Source organism: Mobula birostris, chromosome 28 (assembly GCF_030028105.1).
Source record: "Mobula birostris isolate sMobBir1 chromosome 28, sMobBir1.hap1, whole genome shotgun sequence".
Classification (NCBI taxonomy): Eukaryota; Metazoa; Chordata; class Chondrichthyes; order Myliobatiformes; family Myliobatidae; genus Mobula; species Mobula birostris.
The window spans coordinates 1,742,722-1,769,333 of NC_092397.1; the positions used below are offsets into that span (position 1 = coordinate 1,742,722).

The following is a 26,612-nucleotide window of genomic DNA, read 5'->3' on the forward strand; positions in this document are numbered from 1 at the left end:
ATTGCTGGCCGGTGCGGCTCATAGGGCTGGAAGGGGCTGTTCCACGCTCTATCTCAACAAATAAAAATTACTTTTAAAACACTAACCCTGAACACCAGAACAGCCCTAGAAAGCATCAGATCAGATCAGTCTACCATGAACCCCAGCGTCAGCCCTTTATCTAAATTACTTTTAAAACATTAACCCCGAACACTAAAATAGCCCTTGAAAGCATCAGTCTTTACTGTGAACCCCAGCGTCAGCTCTTTATCTAAATTACTTTTAAAACATTAACTCTGAACGCTAAAACATCCCTTGAAAACATCAGTCTTTACTGTGAACCCCAGCGTCGGCTCTTTATCTAAATCTGATATAAACTCTTAAGACTAAACTTTTAAGTTCAAGCTGATGCTCAATTAACTGTCCACACGTATACGGCCAAATGAAACAATATTCCTCCAGATCAGGGTGCGCAGCACAGCACATATACAGTAACCCACTCACACAGAACAAATTTACCACAAATCAATCAACAATAAAATATATTCCAGAAGTTTGATATTTGGTGTAAGATGCATTTTCGACTCAGGTTTAAAAGTAAGCAGTACAACGCTGTTCGCACTTCATGCATGGTGAGACCAGGGTGGTGACAGGGAGTTCTGCAGTCTCACAGCCTGAGGGAAGAGACTGTTCCCCCTGCTAACAGTCCTTGTATATCAACATATCGATGCAGCTACGAAGAAGGCACAACGGCGGCTATATTTCATTAGGAGTTTGAGGAGATTTGGTTTGTCACCAAAGACACTCGCAAATTTCCACAGATGTCCCGTGGAAGGCATTCTAACCAGCTGCATCTCTGTCTGGGGGTGGGGAGTGGGGGTCAGTCTACTGCATGGGATCAAAATAAGCTGCAGAGAGTTGTAAATTCAGTCAGCTCCATCATGGGCACTAGACTCCGAAGTATCCAGGGCGTCTTCAAGGAGCAATGCCTCAGAAAGGAATTGGTCACATCAGGGATGCGTTAAAAGGGCTACCTTTCAATCAAGATTGAAAAGTCAGGGCTTCGTAGCATTCTCTGAGTTGACAGGTGACCATTAGCCAAAGAGGGTTTCATTGGACAGAGCCAGTAAAAATAAAATCGCAAGCGGAGTGGCCCTTCATCTGAGTGAGCCAGTGTTCAGAGCGGGCTTTGGCTCATCAGGCGTGGGTGAGGTAAAGTATTTGGTGAGTTACTCTCTCTGCCCTTATGTGTTCATTCCTCGTCTGTTAGGGCAAAGTGGACGAGTGAGAATGGCTCCGGGGCAGAGTTTTGTACTCTGTGTGGGACATGGGGAGTCTGGAGACTGGAGGTCTCCCATCTGGGGCCAGGTGCACTGAGCTGCAGCTCTTGACAGAATGTGTTAAGGAACTAGAAATTCAACTCGATGACCTTCGACATACGGGGGAATGAGGGGGTGATAGACAGGAGCTACAGGGAGGTTGCAGGAGGCAGGTAACAGGGGATTGTCAGGAGAAGGAAGGCAAATGCACAGCCATTGCAGAGTACACCTGTGGCCGTCCCCTCAATAATAAGTATACAACTTCAGACACTATTCAGGGGGACGACCTACCAGAGGGGACCCACAGTGGCCAGATCTCTAGCACTGTGGCTCAAGGAACAGAGAGTTGAAGGGAACTGCAGTGGGGGTAGGAGGTTCCTTAGCCAGAGGAGCAGGGATGAGGTTCTGTGGGCGTGATAGAGACACCCGGATGGTATATTGCCTCCTTGGCGCCAGGATCAGCAATGTCTCATATCGTATCCATGGCATTCTCAAGGACAAGAGCGAGCAGCCAGAAGACTTGCTGCGTTCTGGCACCGATGATATAGGTAGACAAGGTGAGGAGGTCCTGAAGAGAGATTTTAAGGAGCTAGGTAGAACACTGAGAAACGGGACCTCCAGGGTAGTAATCTCTGGATTGCTGCCTATGTCACATGCCTGTGAGGGTAAGGATAGGATGTTGTCATGGCTATCCCTCGAGGTCGAGGATGACGGTCTTTGTTCCGTTGATCTACTTATGGGCTCTCAAGTGGCTTCCGAGTCCAGTCTTGGCTTTGAAAGTTCTTCCGCATTCAGGACAGGTAGTTCCAGAACAGGATGACTTGGCAGGTGAACACGTGGCTGAGGAACTGGTGCAGGGGGCAGGGATTCAGATTTTTGGGATCATTGGGATCTCTCCTGGGGATGGTGCGACCTGTACAAAAAGGGACGGGTTACACCTGAACCCCAGGGGGTTCAATATCCTTGTAGGCAGGTTGGCTAGAATTGGTGGGGAATTTGGCAGGGGGATGGGAACCCGAGTGACAGTGCTGAGGATGAAGTGGAGTGAGACGGCTGACGATGGGGCAAATGAACAATCACCAGGATGCGATGCAATGTAAAAGGCCGAGAAAATCAAAACCGGGTGAAGGCGTTACATTTGAATGAGTATACGGAATGAGGTAGATGAACTCGTAGCACAGTTACAGATTGGCGGGTATGATGTTGTAGGCATCACTGAATCACGGCCGAAGGAAGATTATAGCTGGGAGCTGAATGTCCAAGGATACACTTTGTATTGAAAGGATAGGCAGGAAGGCAGAGGGGGCGGCGTAGCTCTATTGGTGAAAAATGAAATCAGATTATTAGAAAGAGGTGACACAGGGTCAGAAGGTGTTGAGTCATCTTGGATAGAGCTAAGGAACGGCAAGGGTAAAACGTCCCTGATGGCAGTTGGAAACAGACCCCCAAGCAGTAGTAAGGACGTGACCTATAAATTACAACCGGAGATAGAAAATGCATGTCAAAAGGGTAATGCTACAATAGTCAATTCCAATGTGCAGGTAGATTAGGAAAATCAGGTTGGTGCTGGAACCCAGGAGGGGGAATTTTCTAGAGTGACTACAAGATTTTTATAGATGCACCGTAGAAAGCATTCTTCTAGGGTGCATCACAACCTGGTATGGAAGTTGTCCTGTCCAAGACCGGAAGAAGCTGCAGAAGATCGTGAACACGGCGCAGCACATCACACAAACCAATCTTCCGTCCGTGGACTCACTTTACACTGCACGCTGTTGGAGCAGTGCTGCCAGGATAATCAAGGACATGACCCACCCAGCCAACACACTTTTCATCCCTCTTCCCTCCGGGAGAAGGCTCAGGAGCTTGAAGATCCATACAGACAGATTTGGGAACAGCTTCTTTCCAACTGTGATTAGACTGCTGAACGGATCCTGACCCGGATCTGGGCCGTACCCTCCAAATATCCGGACCTGCCTCTCACTTTTTTTGCAATATCTTACTTTCCCTTTTCTAATTTCTATTTATGATTTATAATTTATATTTTTAATATTTACTATCGATTTGTACTCCAGGGAGCGCGAAGTGCAGAATCAAATATCGCTATGATGATTGTACGTTCTAGTATCAATTGTTTGACGACAGCAAAGTATAAAGTATAAAGGTGGCTTTTTAGAGTAGCTCATGGTTGAGCTCACGAGAGGATCAGCTATTCTGCTTGGGTGTTATGCAATGAACCGGAATTGATTAGAGAGCTAAAGGTAAAAGAACCCTTAGGGTCAAGTGATCATTATTTGATCAAATCCACCTTGAAATTTGAGAAGGAGAAGCTGAAATCAGATGTGACAGTATCACAGTGAAGTAAAAGGAATTACAGAGGCATGAGAGAGGAGTTGGCCAGAATGGATTGGAAAAGAACACTGGCAGGGATGATGGCAGAGCAGCAATGGCTGGAACTTCTGGAAGCAATTCAGAAGGCACAGGATATATACATCCCAACGAGGAAGAGGTACTCTAAAGGAAAGGTGCCACAACCATGGCTAACAAGAAAAGTCAAAGAGAGGGCATATAATAGAGCAAAAATTAGGTGGAAGATAGAGGATTGGGAAGCTTTTAAAAACCAGCAGAAGGCACCTAAACCAAGTCATTAAGGAAAAGATGGAACACAAAAGTAAGCTAATCAATAATATTAAAGAGGATACATAGAACATAGAATAGTACAGCACAGTACAGGCCCTTCCACCCACAATGTTGTGCCGACCCTCAAACCCTGCCTCCCATATAAGCCCCCACCTTAGATTCCTCCATATACCTGTCTAGTAGTCTCTTAAACTTCACTAGTGTATCTGCCTCCACCACTGACTCAGGCAGTGCATTCCACACACCAACCACTCTCTGAGTAAAAAACCTTCCTCTAATATCCCCCTTGAACTTCCCACCCCTTACCTTAAAGACATGTCCTCTTGTATTGAGCAGTGATGCCCTGGTTAAGAGGCGCTGGCTGTCCACTCTATCTAATCCTCTTATTATCTTGTACACCTCTATCATGTCTCCTCTCATCCTCCTTCTCTCCAAAGAGTAAAGCCCTAACTCCCTTAATCTCTGATCATAATGCATACTTTCTAAACCAGGCAGCATCCTGGTAAATCTCCTCTATACCCTTTCCAATGCTTCCACATCCTTCCTATAGTGAGGTGACCAGAACTGGACACAGTACTCCAAGTGTGGCCCAACCAGAGTTTTACCAAAAGTTTCCTCAGATATCTAAAGGGACAAAAGAGGGGCGAGAGTAGATATTGAACCACTGGAAAATGATGCTGGAGAAGTAGTAATGGCAGATAAAGAAATGGCAGACAAACTGAATAAATATTTTGCATCAGTGGAAAACACTAGCGGGATGTGGATGTTCCACGTGTTAGGCTCATAAAGCGAGTGAAGTTACCATGACTAGAGAGAAGGTCCATGGGAAGCTGAAAGGTCTGAAGGTAGATAAGTCACCTGGACCAGACAGTGTACATCCCAGAGAGCTGTAGAGATTGAGGCACCAGAGGACACATCTTCAGAATAGAGGGGCTTCCATTTAGAATGAAGGTGAGGAGAAATTTCTTTAGCCAGACAGCGGTGAACCTGTGGAGGCTAAGTCTTTATGTATATTGAAGGCAGCGGTTGATAGATTCTTGATTGGACAGGGCATGATGGGATACATGGGGAAGGCAGGAGACTGGGGCTGAGGTAAAAATGATCAGCCATGATGAAATGGTGGAGCAGACTCGATGGGCCAAATGGCCCGATTCTGCTCCGATATCTTATGGTCTAAAAAGGCGGCATTCATCTTTAAGGACCCCATCACCCAGTTCATGCCCTCTTCTCATTGCTACCATCAGGTAGGAGGTACAGGAGCCTGAAGGCACACACCCAGTGATTCAGGAACAGCTTCTTCCCCTCTGCCATCCAATTTCTGAATGGAGAATGAACCCACGAACACCAGCTCCCTACTTATTTATTAATTTAACGATTTAATATATATACGTGCAGTAATGCAGATTGTTTTCTTTCATGTCAGCATTGTACTGCTGCTACAAAAACATACTTCACGACATCTGCTGGTGATATTAAACCTGATTCTGACCCCTTGCCCTAATGCTATGGCACCCCCCTACCTGATGGTAGGGGTTCACTGTACACTACCCTAGTCGAAATCCTTTCACTCACTGCTAAAGTTGGTGTGAATCCTTGCCTAGATTGTTAAACTAGACCTTTTGACTAATCTCTTAGACCAAGTATTTAATCTAAATACTTTGACTAAACCCTTAACTACATTTTACTGAATACTTAATCTAAACCTTTTAACTAAATTAATATAACACTGACTTAACCCTGAGAGTGAATCCACTGACTGACCCCTCAGAATGAACTCTTAAATTAAACCCTTAATTGAAATTCTTAGTCTAAGCATTTAATTTAAATCCTTAGACTAATACTGAACGATATCTTAGATTAAATCCTTGGTCTGAATCCTTAATCTGAACCTTTGCTGCTAATCGTGCGTTAACTCTTTCACAGACAACTGAGACTGAACAATGTATGCTTAACAAAATTCCCAGGAATGCTGAGCATGAGGGGACCACCAGATGTTAGTGTGGACAGAACGAATCCTTAACATACTGCTTTGGAAAACTACAGCCTTGGAAAATTCAGAGTAAATTTGTTATCGAAGTACGGATACACTCACTGGCCACTTTATTAGTGACCTCCTGTACCTAATAAAGTGGTTATGTTGGTGCTGCTGTAGCCCGTCCCCTTCACGGTTCGACGTGTTGTGCGTTCAGGGATGCTCTCCCGCACACCGCTGTTGTGACGTCTGGTTATTTGAGTTACTGTCACCTCCCTGTCAGCTTGAACCAGTCTGGCCACTCTCCTCCGACTCCTCTCGTTAGGCACCCCTCAAACTACACACAAACAACGACTGACAAACGGCCAATGCGCAAGAGGCGGCGAACTGCGCAAAAAAAAATAACGAGTACCGAGAAGGTGAGCAGCAGGACCCTTGAAAGTGAACCCGTATGTCGTGGAAGCGGTTCAGAGGGGGGGTGAGTAACAACACCCACAGCGATTCAGGAGCCCGACGGTTGTAAAGGTCGAAAGTTCAAAGTAAATTTATTATCAAAATACCTGTATACTACCCTGAGATTAATTTTCTTGCAGGCATTCACAGTGGAACAAAGAAATATGACAGAATCCTTGAAAAGCTACTCACAAAGACTGATAGGCAACCAGCGCGCAAAAGATAAACTGTGTAAATAAAAAAAAAGAAAAGAAACAAGACTGAGATATGAGTTGGCTCTCCTTTTTCTCCCTCTGTCCCTCTGACTATACCCCTTGCCCATCCTCTGGGCTTCCCCCTCCCTTCCCCCTTTTCCTTCTCCCTGGGCCTCCTGTCCCATGATCCTCTCATATCCCCTTTGCCAATCACCTGCCCAGCTCTTGGCTCCATCCCTCCCCCTCCTGTCTTCTCCTATCATTTCGGATCTCCCCCTCCCCCTCCCACTTTCAAATCTCTTACTAACTCTTCCTTCAGTTAGTCCTGACGAAGGGTCTCAGCCTGAAACGTCGACTGTACCTCTTCCCAGAGATGCTGCCTGGCCTGCTGCGTTCACCAGCAACTCTGATGTGTGTTTCATGCTGAGAATACGAGTTGCCGATTCCTTGAAAGTGAGCCGGGTCTGTAGTTCAGAGTCGAGGTGAGTGAAGTTATCCCCTCTGGCTCAGGAGCCTGAGGGTTGAGGGGTAATAACTGATACTGAACCTGGTGGTGTGCGACCCGAGGCTTCTGTACCTCCTGCCCGATGGTACCAGTTAGAAGAGAGCATGCCCTGGATGGTGGTGGCCTTGGTGGGAAGCTGCTTCCAATGATAACTATTTGGTTCTGTAGTTTTTAAAAACAGTCATTTTTCAAAGTCCAAGCAACAAGGTGTTGGAGACAGAGACAATTCCATTGGAAGAGTATTTACTTTGAAGGGTTCAGCTGAAAACAAAGCTGGAGAGAGGGAGAAACCTCAAGCCCTGGAAAATAAAGTTCAGTAAAGAGCCAGGGAATCTTCTTCCCCTCATGAGGCCGGGAATTTAGAAGCACTTCAAGATCCTGAGATCATCACTTTCAATGAACTTGTAGGGTGTAACACGACATCGAGCTGAGGTCTGGTGTGTGGGGAGTCATAACGTCCCACCGCTTGGAAGCAGGTCCTTCTACCCAACTCATCCAGGCTGACTGGTATTCTCACCGAAGCCAGTTTCTGTTGCCTGCCTTTGGCCCAAATCCCTCGGAACCTTTCCTATCCGTGTCCCTGTCCGTATCCCTCTAAACCCTTCCTATCCGTGTACCTGTCCATATCCCTCTAAACCTTTCCTATCCGTGTACCTGTCCATATCCCTCTAAACCTTTCCTATCCGTGTCCCTGTCCGTATCCCTCTAAACCCTTCCTATCCGTGTACCTGTCCGTATCCCTCTAAACCTTTCCTATCCGTGTACCTGTCCGTATCCCTCGAAACCTTTCCTATCCGTGTACCTGTCCATATCCCTCGAAACCTTTCCTATCCGTGTACCTGTCCATATCCCTCGAAACCTTTCCTATCCGTGTACCTGTCCATATCCCTCGAAACCTTTCCTATCCGTGTACCTGTCCAGGTGTCCTTTAAATATTTTTAATGTACCTGCCTCAACCACTTCCTCTGGCAGCTTGTTCCAGATACGGACCACCCTCTGGGTGAAGAAGTTGCCCCTCAGGTTTCTGTTAAATCTCTCCCCTCTCACGTTAAACCTGTGCCCTCTGGTTTTTAATGCCCCACCCCTGGGGGAAAGACTGTGTGCATTCACTTTATCTCTGATAAACATAGAACACAGAACACAGAATATTAGACACAGTGCAAGGCCACCAGCCCACCATGTTGTGCTAACCTTTTAACCTACTCCAAGATCAATCTAACCCTTCCCTGCCACATAACCCTCCATTTTTCTATCATCCATGAGCCTATCTATGAGTTTCTTAAATGTCCCGAATGTATCTGCCTCTACTACCACCCCTGGCAGGACATTCCACACACCCACTACTCTCTGTGTAAAAAACCCACCGCTGACCACCCCCCTATACTTTCCTCCAATCACCTAAAAATTATGCCCCCTCGTATTAGCCATTTCCCCCCTGGGAAAATTCTCTGGCTGAACACTCAATCTGTGCCTCTTATCATTTTGTACATATCTATCAAGTCACCTCTCATCCTCCATCACGCCAAAGAGAAAACCCCGAGCTCACTCAACCATTCCTCATAAGACACGCTCTCTAATCCAGGCAGCATCCTGGTGAATCTCCTCTGCACCCTCTCCAATCCAGGCAGCATCCTGGTAAATCTCCTCTGCACCCTCTCTAAAGCTTCCACATCCTTCCTATAATGAAGCGACCAGAACTGAACACAGTACTCCAAATGTGGTCTAATCAGAGTTTTACAGAGCTGCAACATTACCTCAATAAACTCAATCAAGTTAGAAGGGCATCATATTCCTGAGGTGGGACGCCAAAATCAATCTCTAAGTGCTCCTTCAGCCATATTTGACTTAAAAATTGCCCCCCAAAAGTCAGGAGCTTACACGATACAACTTCCGGGACCCTGGCTGCTATTGTCCAACAGACTGCACCTTCGATTCTCGCGGAGAATTATCTTCAGGCCTGTTTGTCGCTGAGTGGCACAGCAGGCCCATGTGCAGGATGAGGGCACAAGACCGAGGAACAGTATTAGGTCATTTGGCCCATCGAGTCTGCTTGGACGTTCAGTCGTGGCTGATCCTATTTTTCCCTTCCTCAACCCCACTCCCCAGCCTTCTCCCCATAACCTTTGATGCCATGTCCAATCAAGAAACTATCAATCTCTGCCTTAAATACACCCAGCAACCTGGCTTCCACAGCTGGCTATGGTAACAAATTCCACAAATTCTCCACCCTCTGGCTAAAGAAATTTCTCCGCATCTTTGTTTTGAACAGGCGCCCCTCAATCCTGAGGCTGTGCCCTCTTGTCCTAGACTCCTCCACCATGGGAAACATCCTTTCCACATCAACTCTGCCTAGGCCTTTCAACATTTGAAAGGTTTAAATGAGATCCCTCTTCATTCTTCTGAATTCCGGCGAGTACAGACTCATTGAAGGATATGCTGGCATTGGAGAAAGCCCAGAGGACGTGCATGAAAATTATCCTAGGAATGAAAGGGTTAACGACTGAGGAGTGTTTGATGGCTCTGGGCCTGTACTCACTGGAGTTTAAGAGCATGGAGCGGGGAGGGATCTCATTGAAACCCACTGAATTTTGAAAGGCCTCGAAAGAGTAGACATTAAGAGGATGTTTCTTATAGTGGGGGAGTCCAGCACCAGAGGGCACAGCTTCAGAATAGAAGGACGTCCCTTTGGAACAGAGATGAGGGGAATTTGTTTAGCTAGAGGCTGGTGAATCTGTGGAATTCACTGGAGGCCAAGTCATTGGGTATATTTAAAGCGGAGGGTCGATACAGTGCAGTTCTTCTGTTTGTGTATTGACAGGGAAAGAGATGTGAATGTCAGTCGAACATTTCGGACAATTTGATACACAGCAGAATGGAGGTGGGAGGATGAAAGATGAGGTGCTTTGATCTGCAGTAGAGAGCAGAGGCTCTGCCGACACAGGCAGACCCTCCCCGTTGATGCAGATACATATTGTGTCTGGTTACAGCCGCCCGGAGCTCTCTCAGGGAGGAAGGGGAACACATCAGCATTCTAGGCCAATGCCTGGTTGCCAGGCAACAAGCCCAAGGAGCCTGGAGCGAAACGGTGACAATGTACAAACCAGTCGCCGCATCGCTGATGGTCATCAGCTCGGCAGACACGCAGGCAGCCCACGGCAGGGCACGCATTCCCTCCTGCATCACCCTGGCCCCATCGCAGACAGCTCAGCTGATAAAATACAGTCGCAACACAACCAAACAGTCCCGCCCGTCCAAACACGGACCCGCCCAAACACAGTACCATCCAAACACGGTTCCACCTGCCCAAACACAGTCCACCCACCCAACCAAACACGGACCTGCCCAAACACAGTCCCACCCAAACACAGCCCCGCCCAGCCAAACACGGTCCCGCCCGCCCAAACATGGTCCCACCCGACCAAACACAGTCCCGCTCAACCAAACACAGTCTTACCCAACCAAACACAGACCCACCCAAACACAGTCCCACCCAACCAAACACGGACCCGCCCAAACACAGTCCCACCCAACCAAACGCAGTCCCGCCCAACCAAACACAGACCCGCCCAAAAACGGTCCGACCTGCCCAAACACGGTCCCGCCCAGCCAAACACAGACCCACCTAAACACAGTCTCACCCGCCCAAGCACAGTCCCGCCCGCCGAAACACAGTCCAGCCCGCCTAAACATAGCCCCGCCCAACCAAAGGAGATAGTGATCATAATTCTATCTCCTTTACAGTAGCATTGGAGAGAGATGGAAACAGACAAGTTAGAAAAGCATTTAATTGGAGTAAGGGGAATTATGAGGCTATCAGGCAGGAATTTCGAAGCTTAAATTGGAAACAGATGTTCTCAGGGAAAAGTATGGAAGAAATGTGGCAAATATTCAGGGGATATTTGTATGGAGTTCTGCACAGGTACATTCCAATGAGACAGGGAAGTCATGGTAGGGTACAGGAACCGTGGTGTACAAAGGCTGTAATAAATCTAGTCAAGAAGAAAAGAAAAGCTTACAAAAGGTTTAGAGAGCTAGGTAATGTTAGAGGTCTAGAAGATTATAAGGCTAATAGGAAGAAGCTTAAGGAAATTAGGAGAGCCAGAAGGGACCATGAGAAGACCTTGGCAGGCAGGATTAAGGAAAACCCAAGGCATTCTACAAGTATGTGAAGAGCAAGAGGATAAGACATGAAAGAATAGGCCCTATCAAGTGGGAAAGTGTGCATGCAACCGGAGGAAATAGCAGAGGTACTTAATGAATACTTTACTTCAGTGTTCACTATGGAAAAGCATCTTGGTGATTGTAGGGATGAACTGCAGCAGACTGAAAAGCTTGAGCATGTAGACATTAAGAAGGAGGATGTGCTGGAGCTATTGGAAAGCATCAAGTTGGATAAGTCACCGGGACCGGATGAGCTGTACCCCAGACTACTCTGGGAGGCGAGAGAGGAGATTGCTGAGCCTCTGGCGATGATCTTTGCATCATCAATGGGGACAGGAGAGGTTCCGGAGGATTGGAGAGTTGTTGATGTTGTTCCTTTATTCAAGAGAGGGAGTATAGATAGCCCAGGAAATTATAGACCAGTGAGTCTTACTTCAGTGGTTGGTAAGTTGATAGAGAAGATCCTGAGAGGCAGGATTTATGAACATTTGGAGAGGTATAATATGATTAGGAATAGTCAGCATGGCTTTGTCAAGGGCAGGTTGTGCCTTACGAGCCTGAATGAAGTTTCTGAGGATGTGTCTAAACACATTGATGAAGGAAGAACAGTAGATGCAGTGTATAGATTTCAGCAAGGCATTTGATAAGGTACCCCATGCAAGGCTTATTGAGAAAGTAAGGAGCCATGGGATCCAAGGGGACATTGCTTTGTGGATCCGGAACTGGCTTGCCCACAGAAGGCTAAGAGTGGTTGTAGATGGGTCATATTCTGCATGGAAGTCAGTGACCAGTGGGGTGCCTCAGGGATCTGTTCTGGGACCCCCTACTCTTCATGATTTTTTAAAATGACCTGAATGAGGAAGTGGAGGGTTGGGTTAGTAAGTTTGTTGATGACACAAAGGTTGGAGGTGTTGTGGATAGTGTGGAGGGCTGTCAGGGGTTACAGTGGGACATTGATAGGATGCAAAACTGGGCTGAGAAGTGGCAGATGGAGTTCAACCCAGATAAGTGTGAGGTGGTTCATTTTGGTAGGTCAAATATGATGGCAGAATATAGTATTAATGGTAAGACTCTTGGCAGTGTGGAGCATCAGAGGGATCTTGGGGTCCAAGTCCATAGGACGCTCAAAGAAGCTGCGCAGGTTGACTATGTCATTAAGAAGGCATACAGAGTATTGGCCTTCATCAATCGTGGGATTGAATTTAGGAGCCGAGAGGTAATGTTGCAGCTATGTAGGACCCTGGTCAGACCCCACTTGGAGTACTGTGCTCAGTTCCGGTCGCCTCACTACAGGAAGGATGTGGAAGCCATAGAAAGGGTGCAGAGGAGATTTACAAGGATGTTGCCTAGATTGGGGAGCATGCCTTATAGAATAGGTTGAGTGAACTTGGCCTTTTCTCCTTGGAGGGATGGAGGATGAGAGGTGACCTGATAGAGGTGTATAAGATGATGAGAGGCATTGATCGTGAGGATAGTCAGAGGTTTTTTTCCAGGGCTGAAATGGTTGCCACAAGAGGACACAGGTTTAAGGTGCTGGGGAGTAGGTACAGAGGAGATGTCAGGGATAAGTTTTTTACTCAGAGAGTGTTGAGTGCGTGGAATGGGCTGCCGGCAACGGTGGTGGAGGCGGATACGATAGGGTCTTTTAAGAGACTTTTGTATAGGTACATGGAGCTTAGTAAAATAGAGGGCTATAGGTAAGCCGAGTAATTTCTAAGGTAGGGACATGTTCGGCACAACTCTGTGGGCGGAAGGGCCTGTATTGTGCTGCAGGTTTTCTGTGTTTCTATGTTAAACACAGCCTCATCCAACTAAACCCAGTCCCGCCCAAACAGTCACAGCACAACCAAACAAACAGTCCCACCCAACCAAACACATATCCACCCAACCAAACAGTCCCACCCAACCAAACAGTCCCACCCAACCAAACATAGGCCCACCCAACCAGAGTCCCACTCAACCAAATGCAGTCGCAGCACAAGTAAACACAGTCCCACCCAACAAAACAGAGTCCCAGAACATGCCCTCTTCTCATTGCTACCACCAGGAAGGAGATACAGAAGGCTGAAGTCACACCCTCAACGATTCAGGAACAGCTTCTTTCCCTCCTCCATCAGCTTTCTGAACTGACAATGAACCCATGGACTCGACCTCACTATTTATTTATGTATGCTGATTTTCATATATACACAGTATATATTTCTTGTTGTGAATTACATTATTTGCTTATGTATTGTACTGAATTGCTGTCACAAAACAACAAATTTCATGACATATGTCAGTCATATTAAAACTGATTGTAATTCTATCGACCACCACCCCTGACAGGGGGTTCCACACTCCCACCCCTGTCTGTGTAAAAAACTGACTTCTGACCGCCCCCCCACCCCCCGCCCCACTACACTGTACATTCCATCTTAAAATTATGCCCTCTCGTATTAGCCATTTCCATCCTGGGAAAAAGTCTCTGGCTGTCCACTCGATCTATGCATCTTATCATCTTGTACACTTCTATCAAGTCACCTCTCATCCTCATTCACTCCAAAGAGAGAAGCCTTAACTCACTCAACCTTTCCTCATAAAACCTGCTCTCTAATCCAGACAGCGTCCTGCTGAATCTCCTCTGCACCCTCTCTAATCCAGGCAGCATCCTGGTGAATCTCCTGTGCACCCCCCCTCTAACCCAGGCAGCGTCCTGGTGAATCTCCTGTGCACCCCCCTCTAACCCAGGCAGCATCCTGGTGAATCTCCTCTGCACCCTCTGTAATCCAGGCAGCATCCTGGTGAATCTCCTCTGCACCCTCTCTAACCCAGGCAGCGCCCTGTTGAATCTCCTCTGCACCCTCTCTAGTCCAGACAGCATCCTAGTGAATCTCATCTGCACCCTCTCTAATCCAGGCAGCATCCTGGTGAATCTCCTCTGCACGCTGTCTAATCCAGGCAGCATCCTGGTGAATCTCCTCTGCACCCTCTCTAATCCAGACAGCATCCTAGTGAATCTCATCTGCACCCTCTCTAATCCAGGCAGCGTCCTGGTGAATCTCCTCTGCACCCTCTCTAATCCAGGCAGCATCCTGGTGAATCTCCTCTGCACCCTCTCTAATCCAGACAGCATCCTAGTGAATCTCATCTGCACCCTCTCTAATCCAGGCAGCGTCCTGGTGAATCTCCTCTGCACCCTCTCTAATCCAGGCAGCATCCTGGTGAATCTCCTCTGCACCCTCTCTAATCCAGTCAGCGTCCTGGTCAATCTGCTCTGCACCCTCTCTAAAGCTTAAAGGAGAGCTGAACATAAGAATCAATACCTCGAACTCCAGTTAATTTCTTATTTTTCAACTCCTCTTACCTCTCTTCACTTGCCTATCACCTCCACCTGGTGCCCCTCCTCCTTCCCTTTCTCCCATGGTCGACACTCCTCTGCTGTTAGATTCCTTCTTCTCTTGTTCCAGCACTTCATCTCTTCCACATATCACCTCCCAGTGTTTTACTTCCGCCCCCCTCCCCCAACCACCTGGCTGCACCTATCACTTCCCAGCATTTTACTTCCGCCCCCTCCCCCACCCATCTGGCTCCACATATCACCTCCCAGTGTTTTACTTCCTCCCCCTCCCCCACCCACCCGGCTCTACCTATCACCTGCCAGCTTGAACTCCTTTCCTGCCCTCACCACCTTTTCCAGTCCCGACGAAGGCTTTCGGCCCGAAATGCCAACTGTTTCGTCCTTCGCACAGAAGCCGCCTGGCCCGCTGAGCGCTCCAGCATTCCGCACCACCGCCTGGTATGGCGGGGACGACTGTGTGGAGTCGAAGTGAGCTGTGATCTCAGTCAGCTTCATGGTGGGCTCCGGCCTCCGCAGTATCCAGGGCATCTTCAAGGAGCGATGCCCCAGAAAGGTGATGTCCATCATTACGGACCCCCATCACCCAGGACATGCCCTCTTCTCATTGCTACCATCAGGGAGGAGGTACAGGAGCCTGAAGACACACACTCAGCAATTCAGGAACAGCCTCTTCCCCTCTGCCATCTACTTTCTGAATGGACATTGAACCCATGAACACTACCTCAGTACTTTTTTATTTCTATTTTTCCACTACTTATTTAACATAACTATTTAATATAGTGCATATATACTGACTATAAATCACAGTTTTTCTCTATTATTATCTATTGCATTGTACGACTAATGCAAAGTTCACAAACTTCACCACATCTGCCGGTGATATTACACCCGATTCTGATTTGTGTGATGCAGGACACAGAGGGTTAACCCCGCCGCTGGAAGCCAGCCCGTGGCATTGGAATAGGACTTTGTTTTAAACTCTGAGCAGACTCCTGCCCATCAACGGTTCTCCATCTGAAGGCACCGTACCCTGAAACATCACCTCTGTGTCCCTCCCCACAAGCGCTGCCTGGCCTGCCGACCGTTTCCAGAATCCCTGCCGTTGAGTTTCGATTTCCGGCCTCCGCCGGCTCTGTGCTTCTCAAGAACTCTTATCTGCTCTGCTCACAGTGCTCCCCTGACGGTTCTGCTAAGTTTGATAAGCTAGGCTTTAGCGCTCGAGCCTGCCATACGCTTAGCCGTGGCAGAGAGTGTAAGGAAACGTTCTTTGTGATTCCTCCTCGGTAAATGCTAAAATATGTCGCATAAAATGGAAGTTTCAAAGACCAAATGCTGTTAGGCTCGGCTGTGAGGAGGTTTTGAATGTTCTTAGGAACAGCTTCTTCCCATCCACCACCAGATTTCTGAACAATGAACCCATGGACACTACCTCACTACCTCATTCCCCTCCACCATCAGATTTCTGAACAGACATTGAATCCAATATATTTTTTCAATTTTAGTTCTCGTTTTACATTATTTATTTAAGATGGATATGGTCAATAAGACCATAAGATGCAGGTGCAGGATTGGGCTATCTGGCCCATCGAGTCTGCTCCGCCATTTCGTCTTGGCTGGTCCAGTTTTCCTCTCGACCGCAATCTCCTGCCTTCCCCACTCCCTGAGCCCCGCAACCCTTCATGTCTCGACTAATCGAGACTATCAACCTCTGCCTTAAATACCCCCAAAGAGTTTGCCTCAACAGCCGCCTCTGGCGTCAAATTCCACAGATCCACCGCCATCTGGTAAAGACATTCCCCCTCAACTTCGTTCTAAATGGACATCGCTCCATTCTGAGGCTGTGCCCTCTGGTCTTCGACTCCCCCTCAAGAGGAAACATCCTCTCCACATCCACTCTGTCAAGGTCTTCCAACATTCGATGGGTTTGAATGAGACTGTCCCCTCATTCGGGGGAGGGGAGGGGAGATGGGAGAGAGAAGAAAATCTGTCTGGTCTCTGTGGTTCCCTGTGGCAGTACGTTTTTGCGAAACAGCTTAGTGATTGGTTAATAAATATGATTTCATCTCCTTTGCTACTTTACTGTGTTTTATTCTTTATAAAACTCTAATAAAGTAATTTTTTTCTATCGTTTAACACGTGTGTGCTGTGTCTGTTGTTTGTGGACACGTCTTGGTACTGAATCAGAAAAGACCAGGGGGACAGTCAGCCGGGAAGGGGTGGGGAAGTGACTATGGTGGGGTCGCTTTGGCTGGAAGGTGGTGAAAGGTTAACCGGGCAAGCTGAAGGTCATGTTGGTAGAAGGGAGCAGATAGCGGAGAGGGTGAATCAGGTCCCTTGGGGTGACAGCAGAGAGCGGCAGACAGATGAGGGCGCAGAGGAGGGGGCAGGGGGCTAGCATGATGCTGAGCGGTCGAATGGCCACTCCCCCTGCTGGGGTGAACGTCAAACAGCAGGGAAGGAGTGAGCTGTTGTCCCACTTCGCTGCAGGCTCACTCCCAGGTCTGGTCACCTGGTCCACACAACCGGATACAACGTGTGTGTGTGTGTGTGTGTGTGTGTGTGTGTGTGTGTGTGTGTGCGCCTGTGTGTGTGTGTGTGTGTGTGTCTGTCTGTGTGTGTGCCTGTGTCTGTGTGTGTGTGTTTGTGTGTGTGTGTGCCTGTGTGTGTGTGTTTGTGTCTGTGTCTGTGTGTGTGTCTGTGTGTGTGTGTGTGTCAGAGAGAGAGAGAGAGAGAGACAGCAGCTTGTCAATCCTTGTTACCATATGGACTGTGAGATACCAGTCGCGATCGATAATGGGTTTAAATTTCATAATCAGCGTCCCCCATATCACCGCACTGATCTCTCTCTCCCTCCCCCACGTAACAAGCAGGAACGGGGGTAGTATATTCGGCCCCTCGTGTCAACTTCCCGTTCAACACTCTCAGGGCCGATCACAGACCCGTCCCCTCCCCTCCCCTCACTGCTGAACTTCGGGGCAGAGTTGGCCAACGCACCGAACAACTGCGGGCGACACGGTGTGGTCGTAGCGAGCCCAGCGACCCGGGTTCAGTCCCCGCCGCTGCCTTTGCACGTTCTCCCCGTGCCTGCGTGGGTTTCCCCTGGGTGCTGCGGTTTTCTCCTGCAGCCCAGAGGCGTACGGTGAGCTGTGGCGCCGGAGGCCTGGCGACACTTGCGGGCTGCCCCCAGCACGTCCTCGGACCGTGTTGGTCGTTGACACGAAGGGCGCATCTCTCACTGTGATCGACGCAAAAATGACGCAAATCTAATCGCATCAACTCGAAACAAAGCCAGAGAGAAGCAACGATTTGTCCGACAGTCGGAACCCAGAGCGTGGCTCAGGCGCGACCAACTTCACACCCGACGCAGGAAGTTCACCCAAGTCGTGTTTTGTGAGGCAATAATGTGTCAGCAACAGTTGGAAGATAATTTCCTGAGTGTTATCTACGCAGGATGCGCCGGTGAAGTTTTCGCATCGTTCAACAGTTGGTGAAATCTGCCTGTCAATATTCCACCCCCCCCACACACACACACACACACCAACGGGCACAATTCCCGCGGGAAGGTCGGCCTTATGCCGGAGTTAGCCGAGGATTCAGTCTGGCCCACGGCCCGGTGCCCACAACAAGGAACCGGCGCCCGATAGGAAGCCGAGGGAGAGGAGTGGGGGGTCAGCGGGGAGTTGGGCCTGTGCGCTGGGCGCAGACGAGAGGACCGCGGCTGAGTGACAACGCCTCAGCCTCTGTCAGATACTGACATTATAAAAGCACAATTACCACCGCGGTGGGCAGACCAGCCTAGAAGGACAACAGGTTGGGTGACACCACGTCCTTTCTGTGACCGGGGGGGGGTCCGAGTACCATGTCCACGAGGAGCGGCCCCCGTCTGGGTATCCGAAGGGCCGGGACTTTATGGGTGGTGGAGGGGCAGGGTCGCTCGGAGGATGTCCTGGCAGGCTTGCTCTTGGGCTTGGCCAGACTGGCCTTTCGCGGGCTGTCGAAGGCTCTGCCCCAGCCGGCTGCCTGCCCCTCTCCCGGGGCTACGTCTGTGCCAGCGTGCCCCTGGAGAGGGAGCCTGCGATCATCACTGGGGGTCTCCGAGAACGATAGCCCCACCCCGCACCCGGTGAATTGAGAGCATTATAGATGCTAATATCTACTTTATCTGAATTCAGTAACTGTATTGAAACCGCCCCCCCGCCCATCTTATAACCCCGCCCCCTTCCTTCGTACGCCTTTTGTATTTTGAATAAAATTGTGTACATTTTGAAAAAACAGTCCTGACAATGGACAGAAGAGATTTCTCTAAACCGGATTCCGACACTTCAGGCTGGTTCTGGACGCAGTGACAGGAGCACAAATGGATCCCTCGCCCCCACAATCGTGGACTGTACACCCCCATATCTCACCCCCAACAAACGTGTACTGTACACCCCCATACCTCAACCCCACACAATCGTGTACTGTACACCCCCATACCTCAACCCCACACAATCGTGTATTGTACACCCCCATACCTCTCCCCACACAATCGTGTACTGTACACCCCCATACCTCACCCCACACAATCGTGTACTGTACACCCCCATACCTCACTCCACACAATCGTGTACTGTACACCCCCATACCTCTCACTGAACAATTGTGTACTGTACACCCCCATACCTCTCCCCCAACAATCGTGTATTATACACCCCCATACCTCACCCCAATCGTGTACTGTACACCCCCATACCTCACCCGACACAATCGTGTACTGTACACCTCCATACCTCTCCCCCAACAATCGTGTATTATACACCCCCATACCTCACCCCAATCGTGTACTGTACACCCCCATACCTCTCCCCAATCGTGTATTGTAAACCCCCATACCTCACCCCACACAATCATGTACTGTACACACCCCATATCTCACCCCACACAATCGTGTACTGTACACACCCCATATCTCACCCCACACAATCGTGTATTGTACACACCCCATATCTCACCCCACACAATCGTGTACTGTACACACCCCATACCTCATCCCCACACAATCGTGTACTGTACACCCCCATACCTCACCCCACACAATCGTGTACTGCACACCCCCATACCTCACCCCACACAATCGTGTACTGTACACCTCCATACCTCTCCCCCAACAATCGTGTATTATACACCCCCATACCTCACCCCAATTGTGTACTGTACACCCCCATACCTCTCCCCAATCGTGTACTGTACACCCCCATATCTCACCCCACACAATCATGTACTGTACACCCCATACCTCATCCCCACAGAATCGTGTACTGTACACGCCCCATACCTCACCCCACACAATCGTGTACTGTACACCCCCATACCTCACCCCACACAATCGGGTACTGCACACCCCCATACCTCACCCCACACAATCGTGTACTGTACACCCCCATACCTCACCCCACACAATCGTGTACTGTACACCCCCATACCTCTCACTGAACAGTTGTGTACTGTACACCCCCATACCTCACCCCACACAATCGTGTACTGTATACCCCCATACCTCTCCCCAATCGTGTACTGTACAACCCCATACCTCACCCCACACAATCATGTACTGTACACCCCATACCTCATCCCCACACAATCGTGTACTGTACACGCCCCATACCTCACCCCCACAATTGTGTACTGTACACGCCCATACCTCACCACCACACAATCGTGTATTGTACACCCCCATACCTCATTCCACACAATCGTGTACTGTACACGCCCCATACCTCTCCCCAATTGTGTACTGTACACCCCATACCTCACCCCACACGATCGTGTATTGTACACCCCCATACCTCATCCCAAACAATCGTGTAATGTACACACCCCATACCTCACCCCAATCATGTACTGTACACCCCCATACCTCATCGCCACACAATCATGTATTGTACACCCCCATACCTCACCCCACACAATAGTGTATTGTACACCCCCATACCTCACCCTACACAATCGTGTACTGTACACGCCCCATATTTCACCCCACACAATCGTGTACTGTACACCCCCATACCTCACCCCACACAATCGTGTACTGTACACCCCCATATCTCACCCAACACAATCGTGTACTGTACACGCCCCATACCTCTCACTACACAATCGTGTATTGTACACTCCCATACCTCACCCCCCTCAATCGTGTCTTGTACACGCCCCATACCTCACCCCAATATGTACACCTCAGCCCTACACACCCCACCATAACTCTGCGGGTTCAGCTGGGTTCCAACTGGCCAAGTCTCAGTTTCTCAAATAATCCCCAGATAGAGAGGAACATGGGGCGTCCAAAGTGAGTGTGAATGAGTGTGCATGCAAGTGTGAGTGAGAGTGAGAGTGAGAGTGTGTGAGTGTCAGTGTGAGTGAGAGAGTATGTGAATTTGCCCATGTTTGTGAGTGTGTCTCCGTGTCTGACAGCGTGTGTGTGTATGTCTGTGTGAGTGTATTTCCATGAATCTGTGTGTGTGAGGTCTGTGTGCATAAGTGTGTGTGTGTGTGTGTGTGTGTGTGTGTGTGTGTGTGTGTGTGTGTGCGCGCGCGCGTGTGTGTGCCTGTGTAGGGAGGGGTTTACCCTGTGGGCAGGGCTCTGCCTCTGACCCCCAGTGACCCTGCAGAGGTGTGGGTAACCACGGCGCAGACACGGCGAAAACAAACTGCAGACAGGTACTCACCTTCTGTTCCGTGATCTTCTGTGTGTGGCATGGGAGGAGAGAGGAGATAGAGGATTAGTACTGGCCCAGAGCATCTGTACTCACATCTACCCAGCGTGGCCTCAGACACATCTCATCAGGTGACCAACCCCTCCGGCCCCTGCACCCCTCCCCATCTCTGTAACCCACTCCAGCCCCTACACCCCTCCCTGTCTCTGTAACCCCCTCCGGCCCCTACACCCCTCCCTGTCTCTGTAACCCCCTATGGCCGCAACACCCCTCACTGTCTCTGTAACCCCCTCCAGTCCCTACACCCCTCCCTGTCTCTGTAACCCCCTCCAGTCCCTACACCCCTCCCTGTCTCTGTAACCTCCTCCGGCCCCCTCACCCTAGTCCATGCTCACCCTGGTGAAAGACGTCTCATTCCCACATTGGACGTTCATGGAGTTCCCAGCATTCTCACACTGTGAACTCCAACAACTCTCAACACGGTCTGGGACAGAGCACACATTCGATCAGCACCCCATCCACCCCTAAACACTCCCTCTCCCACCACTGGCTCAGTGTCTGCAGTCTGCACCGTCTACAATACGCAGCCAGGCCACTCAGCCCCTCCCTCCCCCACCTCTCCCACCACTGCTCACAGTGTCTGTAGTCTGCACCATCTACAATACACACTGGGGTTATTCACCCAGACCACTCAGCCCCTCCCTCCCCCACCTATCCCTCCACCGGCTCACAGTGTCTGCAGTCTGCATCATCTACAATACACATTGGGGTTACTCACCCAGACCACTCAGCCCCTCCCAAACCCCACCTATCCCACATCATTGGGCCTATATGTGACTCCAGTCCGTCCTCACCCGGTCTGGGTCTATATGTGACTCCAGTCCGTCCTCACCCGGTCTGGGTCTATATGTGACTCCAGTCCATCCTTACCCGGTCTGGGTCTATATGTGACTCCAGTCCATCCTCACCCGGTCTGGGTCTACACGTGACTCCAGTCTATCCTCACCCGGTCTGGGTCTATATGTGACTCCAGTCCATCCTCACCCGGTCTGGGTCTATACATGACTCTAAAGCACTTTGAAACTGCTCTTGGAAACAGAATCGTTGACATGACTAAGTTACAGTCGACCACTTCATGGTGGATCTCACCAAAACAAGAGAAAGAGAGATTGTGAAGAGAGGGTGTGAGATGGTGGAGATTTCCTTTTCTATTCTTTGCCTGTTCGGGGAGTGTCAGGAGAATGGTAGTGGGTGTGCGCTGGTTTTAAGTTTTGCCTGTTCGAGGAGCGTCAGGAGAATGGTAGTGGGTGTGCGCTGGTTTTAAGTTTTGCCTGTTCGGGGAGTGTCAGGAGAATGGTAGTGGGTGTGCGCTGGTTTTAAGTTTTGCCTGTTCAGGGGGTGTCTGGAGTGGGTGTGCACGGGTATCGTTTTGTAAATTCATCTGCTATTGCTAACTGAACCAATGAAAGTATTTGACGGAGAATACAGATTCTCTCTGTCCGAACTAATTACAGTTGACACCAGGGGCCAGATGAACACAGGTACATAGAACAGAGCAAAGGAAGAATTTCTTTAGTCAAGAGGGTGGTGAATCTGTGGAATTCGTTGCCACAGACGGCTGTTCAAGCCAAGTCATTGGGTGTACTTAGAGCAGAGATTTGATAGATTCTTGATTAGTAAGGACATCAAAGGTTAAAAGTATAGAAGTTTATAGAAACACAGAAAACCTACAGCATAATACAGGTCCTTCAGCCCACAAAGCTGTGCCGAACATGTCCTCACCTTAGAAATTACTAGGGTTACCCATAGCCCTCTGATTTTCTAAGCTCCATGTACCTATCCAGCAGTCTCTTAAAAGACCCTATCGTATCCGCCTCCACCACCATTCCCGGCAGCCCGTTCCACGCACTCCCCACTCTCTGTGTAAAAAACTTACCCTTGACATCTCCTCTGTACCTACTTTCAAGCACCTTAAAACTGTGCCCTCTCCTGCTAGCCATTTCAGCCCTGGGAAAAAGCCTCTGACTATCCACATGATCAATGCCTCTCATCATCTTATACACCTCTATCAGGTCATCTCTCATCCTCCGTCGCTCCAAGGAGAAAAGGCCGAGTTCACTCAACCTATTCTCATAAGGCATGCTCCCCAATCCAGGCAACATCCTTGTAAATCTCCTCTGCACCCTTTCTATGGCTTCCACATCCTTCCTGTAGTGAGGTGACCAGAATTGAGCACAGTACTCCAAGGAGGGGTCTGACCAGGGTCTTATATAGCTGTAACATTACCTCATCTCCTAAACTCAATCCCATGATTGATGATGGCCATTACACCGTTTGCCTTCTTAACCACAGAGTCAACCTGCACAGCAGCTTTGAGTGTCCTGTGGACTCAGACCCCAAGATTCCTCTGATCCTCCACACTGCTAAGAGTCTTATCATTAATACTTGTTGTGTATGTGGCCATTTACACAACAATATCATTAATAAAAATGCTGGAGAATGAAGCCACGTTAACAGGGTTCTTTGCTAATTGAAACTGAACTGAACACAAACATATAGATTAATACGCGTCTAATAGCGCATGCTCAATACGATGTATTACTACAACATAAAGTAGTCCTATATCAGTGGTCCCCAACCACTGGGCCGCGGACCGGTACCGGGCCGCGAGGAAACGATATGATTTGGCGATATGAGTCGGCTGCACCTTTCCTCATTCCCTGTCATGGCCACTGTTGAGCCGTTACGCATGCGAGGTCATTACCCGCGCGTCATCCATGTCAGCACGGGAAGATCAACTCCTCGAGCTTGCAAATGATGGCAGGCTGAGAAGTATGTTTGACATAACATCTCTGCCGGCATTCTGGATTAAAATCAAGGCTCAATATCCTGAGATAGCCACGGAAGCACTGAAAACGTTGCTTTCATCTCCAACATTTTTCTGTGAAGAGGAGTTTTCTGCAATGAATGCAACGAAAACTAAATTGCGGAATAGACTGGACATAAGGAACCCCCTTCAAGTATCGCTGTCTCCCATCACCCCTCAGTTGGACCGTCTTGATGCAGGAAAACAAGCCGAGGGCTCCTACTGATTCAGCGATATTGGTGTGTTGCAATGATTTTATATGTTCATATGAGGAAAATATGTGCTGTGTGTTTAATATCCAAATGTTACTTAAAATGGTATGATGCTATTGACTTACTTATATAACCATATAACAATTACAGCACGGAAACAGGCCATCTTGGCCCTTCTAGTCCATGCTGAGCGCTACTCTTACCTAGTCCCACTGACCTGCACTCAGCCCATAACCCTCCATTCCTTTCCAGTCCATATACCTATCTAATTTTTCTTTAAATGATAATATTGAACCTGCTTCTACCACATCTACTGGAAGTTCGTTCAACACTTACTTCAAGCTCCCCTGTCCTCCCCCGATAATTGACTTCTCACTATATTCACCCTTTTAGAAATGAAATTGAGTGTTTTAGCCACTTATCATCTATATTCCAGTTGTGATTAACACCCCCCACCCCGAACAGAATCACCAAAAACGATTTGCAGGAAAATAAATCGGCAGGTACACGCACTGGTTCCCGCGCAAGGCTCCATGGTCATTGTAGTCTTTCTCTTGGTAAACACAACGTATTTGACTGCTACTCTTCTTTGTTGGCAACCCTCGCCCGCCCCCCCCACTCCCCGGGTCGGCCGGTCCGCAAGAATATTGTCAATATTAAACCAGTCCGCAGTGTGTAAAAGGTTGGGGACCCCTGTCCTATATTATACAGTAGGCTATATTCTGTCATCACATTTGACCTACCAAAATGAACCACCTCATACCTATCTGGGTTGATCTCCATCTGCCACTTCTCAGCCCAGTTTTGCATCCTATCAATGTCCCGCTGTAACCTCTGACAGCCCTCCACACTATCCACAACACCCCCAACCTTTGTATCATCAGCAAATTTATTTACCCATCCCTCCACTTCCTCATCCAGGTCATTTATAAAAATCACGAAGAGTAAGGGTCCCAGAACAGATCCCTGAGGCACACCACTGGTCACCGACCTCCATGCAGAATATGACCCATCTACAACCACTCTTTGCCTTCTGTGGGCAAGCCAGTTCTGGATCCACAAAGCAATGTCCCCTTGGATCCCATGCCTCCTTACTTTCTCAATAAGCCTGGCATGGGGTACCTTATCAAATGCCTTGCTGAAATCCATATACACTACATCTACTACTCTACCTTCATCAATGTGTTTAGTCACATTGTCAAAAACTTCAATCAGGTTCGTAAGGCATGACCTGCCCTTCACAAAGCCATACTGACTATCCCTAATCATATTATACCTCGCCAAATGTTCATAAATCCTACCTCTCAGGATCTTCTCCATCAACTTACCAACCACTGAAGTAGGACTCACTGGTCTATAATTTCCTGGGCTATCTCTACTCCCTTTCCTGAATAAGGGAACAACATCCGCAAACCTCCAATCCACCAGAACCTCTCCCGTACTCATTGATGATGCAAAGATCATCGCCAGAGGCTCAGCAATCTCCTCCCTCGCCTCCCACAGTAGCCTGGGGTACATCTCATCCAGTCCTGGTGACTTATCCAACTTGATGCTTTCCAAAAGCTCCAGCACATCCCCTTCCTTAATATCTACATGCTCAAGCTTTTCAGTCCAGTTCAAGTCATCACTACAATCACCAAGATCCTTTTCGTCGTGAATACTCAATCAGAATCAGGTTTATTATCACCGGCATGTGACATGAAATTTGTTAACTTAGCAGCAGCAGTTCAATGCAGTACATAATCTAGCAGAGAGAGAAAAAGTAAAATAAAACATAATGATAAATAAGTAAATTATGTATATTGAATAGATTTTTAAACATGTGCAAAAACAAATACTGTATATTAAAAAAAGTGATGTAGTGTCCAAAGCTTCAGTGACCATTTAGGAATCAGATGGCAGAGGGGAAGAAGCTGTTCCTGAATCACTGAGTGTGTGCCTTCAGGCTTCTGTACCTCCTACCTGATGGTAACAGTTAAGAAAGGGCATGTCCTGGGTGCTGCAGGTCCTTAATAATAGACACTGCCTTTCTAAGACACTGCTCCCCAAAGATGTCCTGGGTACTTTGTAGACTAGTGCCCAAGATGGAGCTGACTGGATTTACAACCTTCTGCAGCTTCTTTCGGTCCTTTGCAGTAGCCCCTCCATACCAGACAGTGATGCAGCCTGTCAGAATGCTCTCCACGGTACATCTATAGAGGTTTTTGAGAGTATTTGTTGATGTGCCAAATACTGAAGCAAAGTACTCATTAAGTACCTCTGCTATTTCCTCTGGTTCCATA

The 26,612-nt window shown here is 48.6% G+C and overlaps 1 protein-coding gene across 1 annotated transcript in view; it reads right to left on the reverse strand.

Moving 5' to 3' along the window:
- Positions 1 to 26,612, reverse strand: part of LOC140188906 (neurexin-2-like) — a 698,418-nt gene that overhangs the window by 582,818 nt on the left and 88,988 nt on the right. Inside the window, exon 2 of the mRNA XM_072245561.1 lies at positions 21,265 to 21,282. Within this exon, the coding sequence (XP_072101662.1) occupies positions 21,265 to 21,282 (18 nt within the window). The remainder of the gene's footprint in view (positions 1 to 21,264; positions 21,283 to 26,612) is intronic.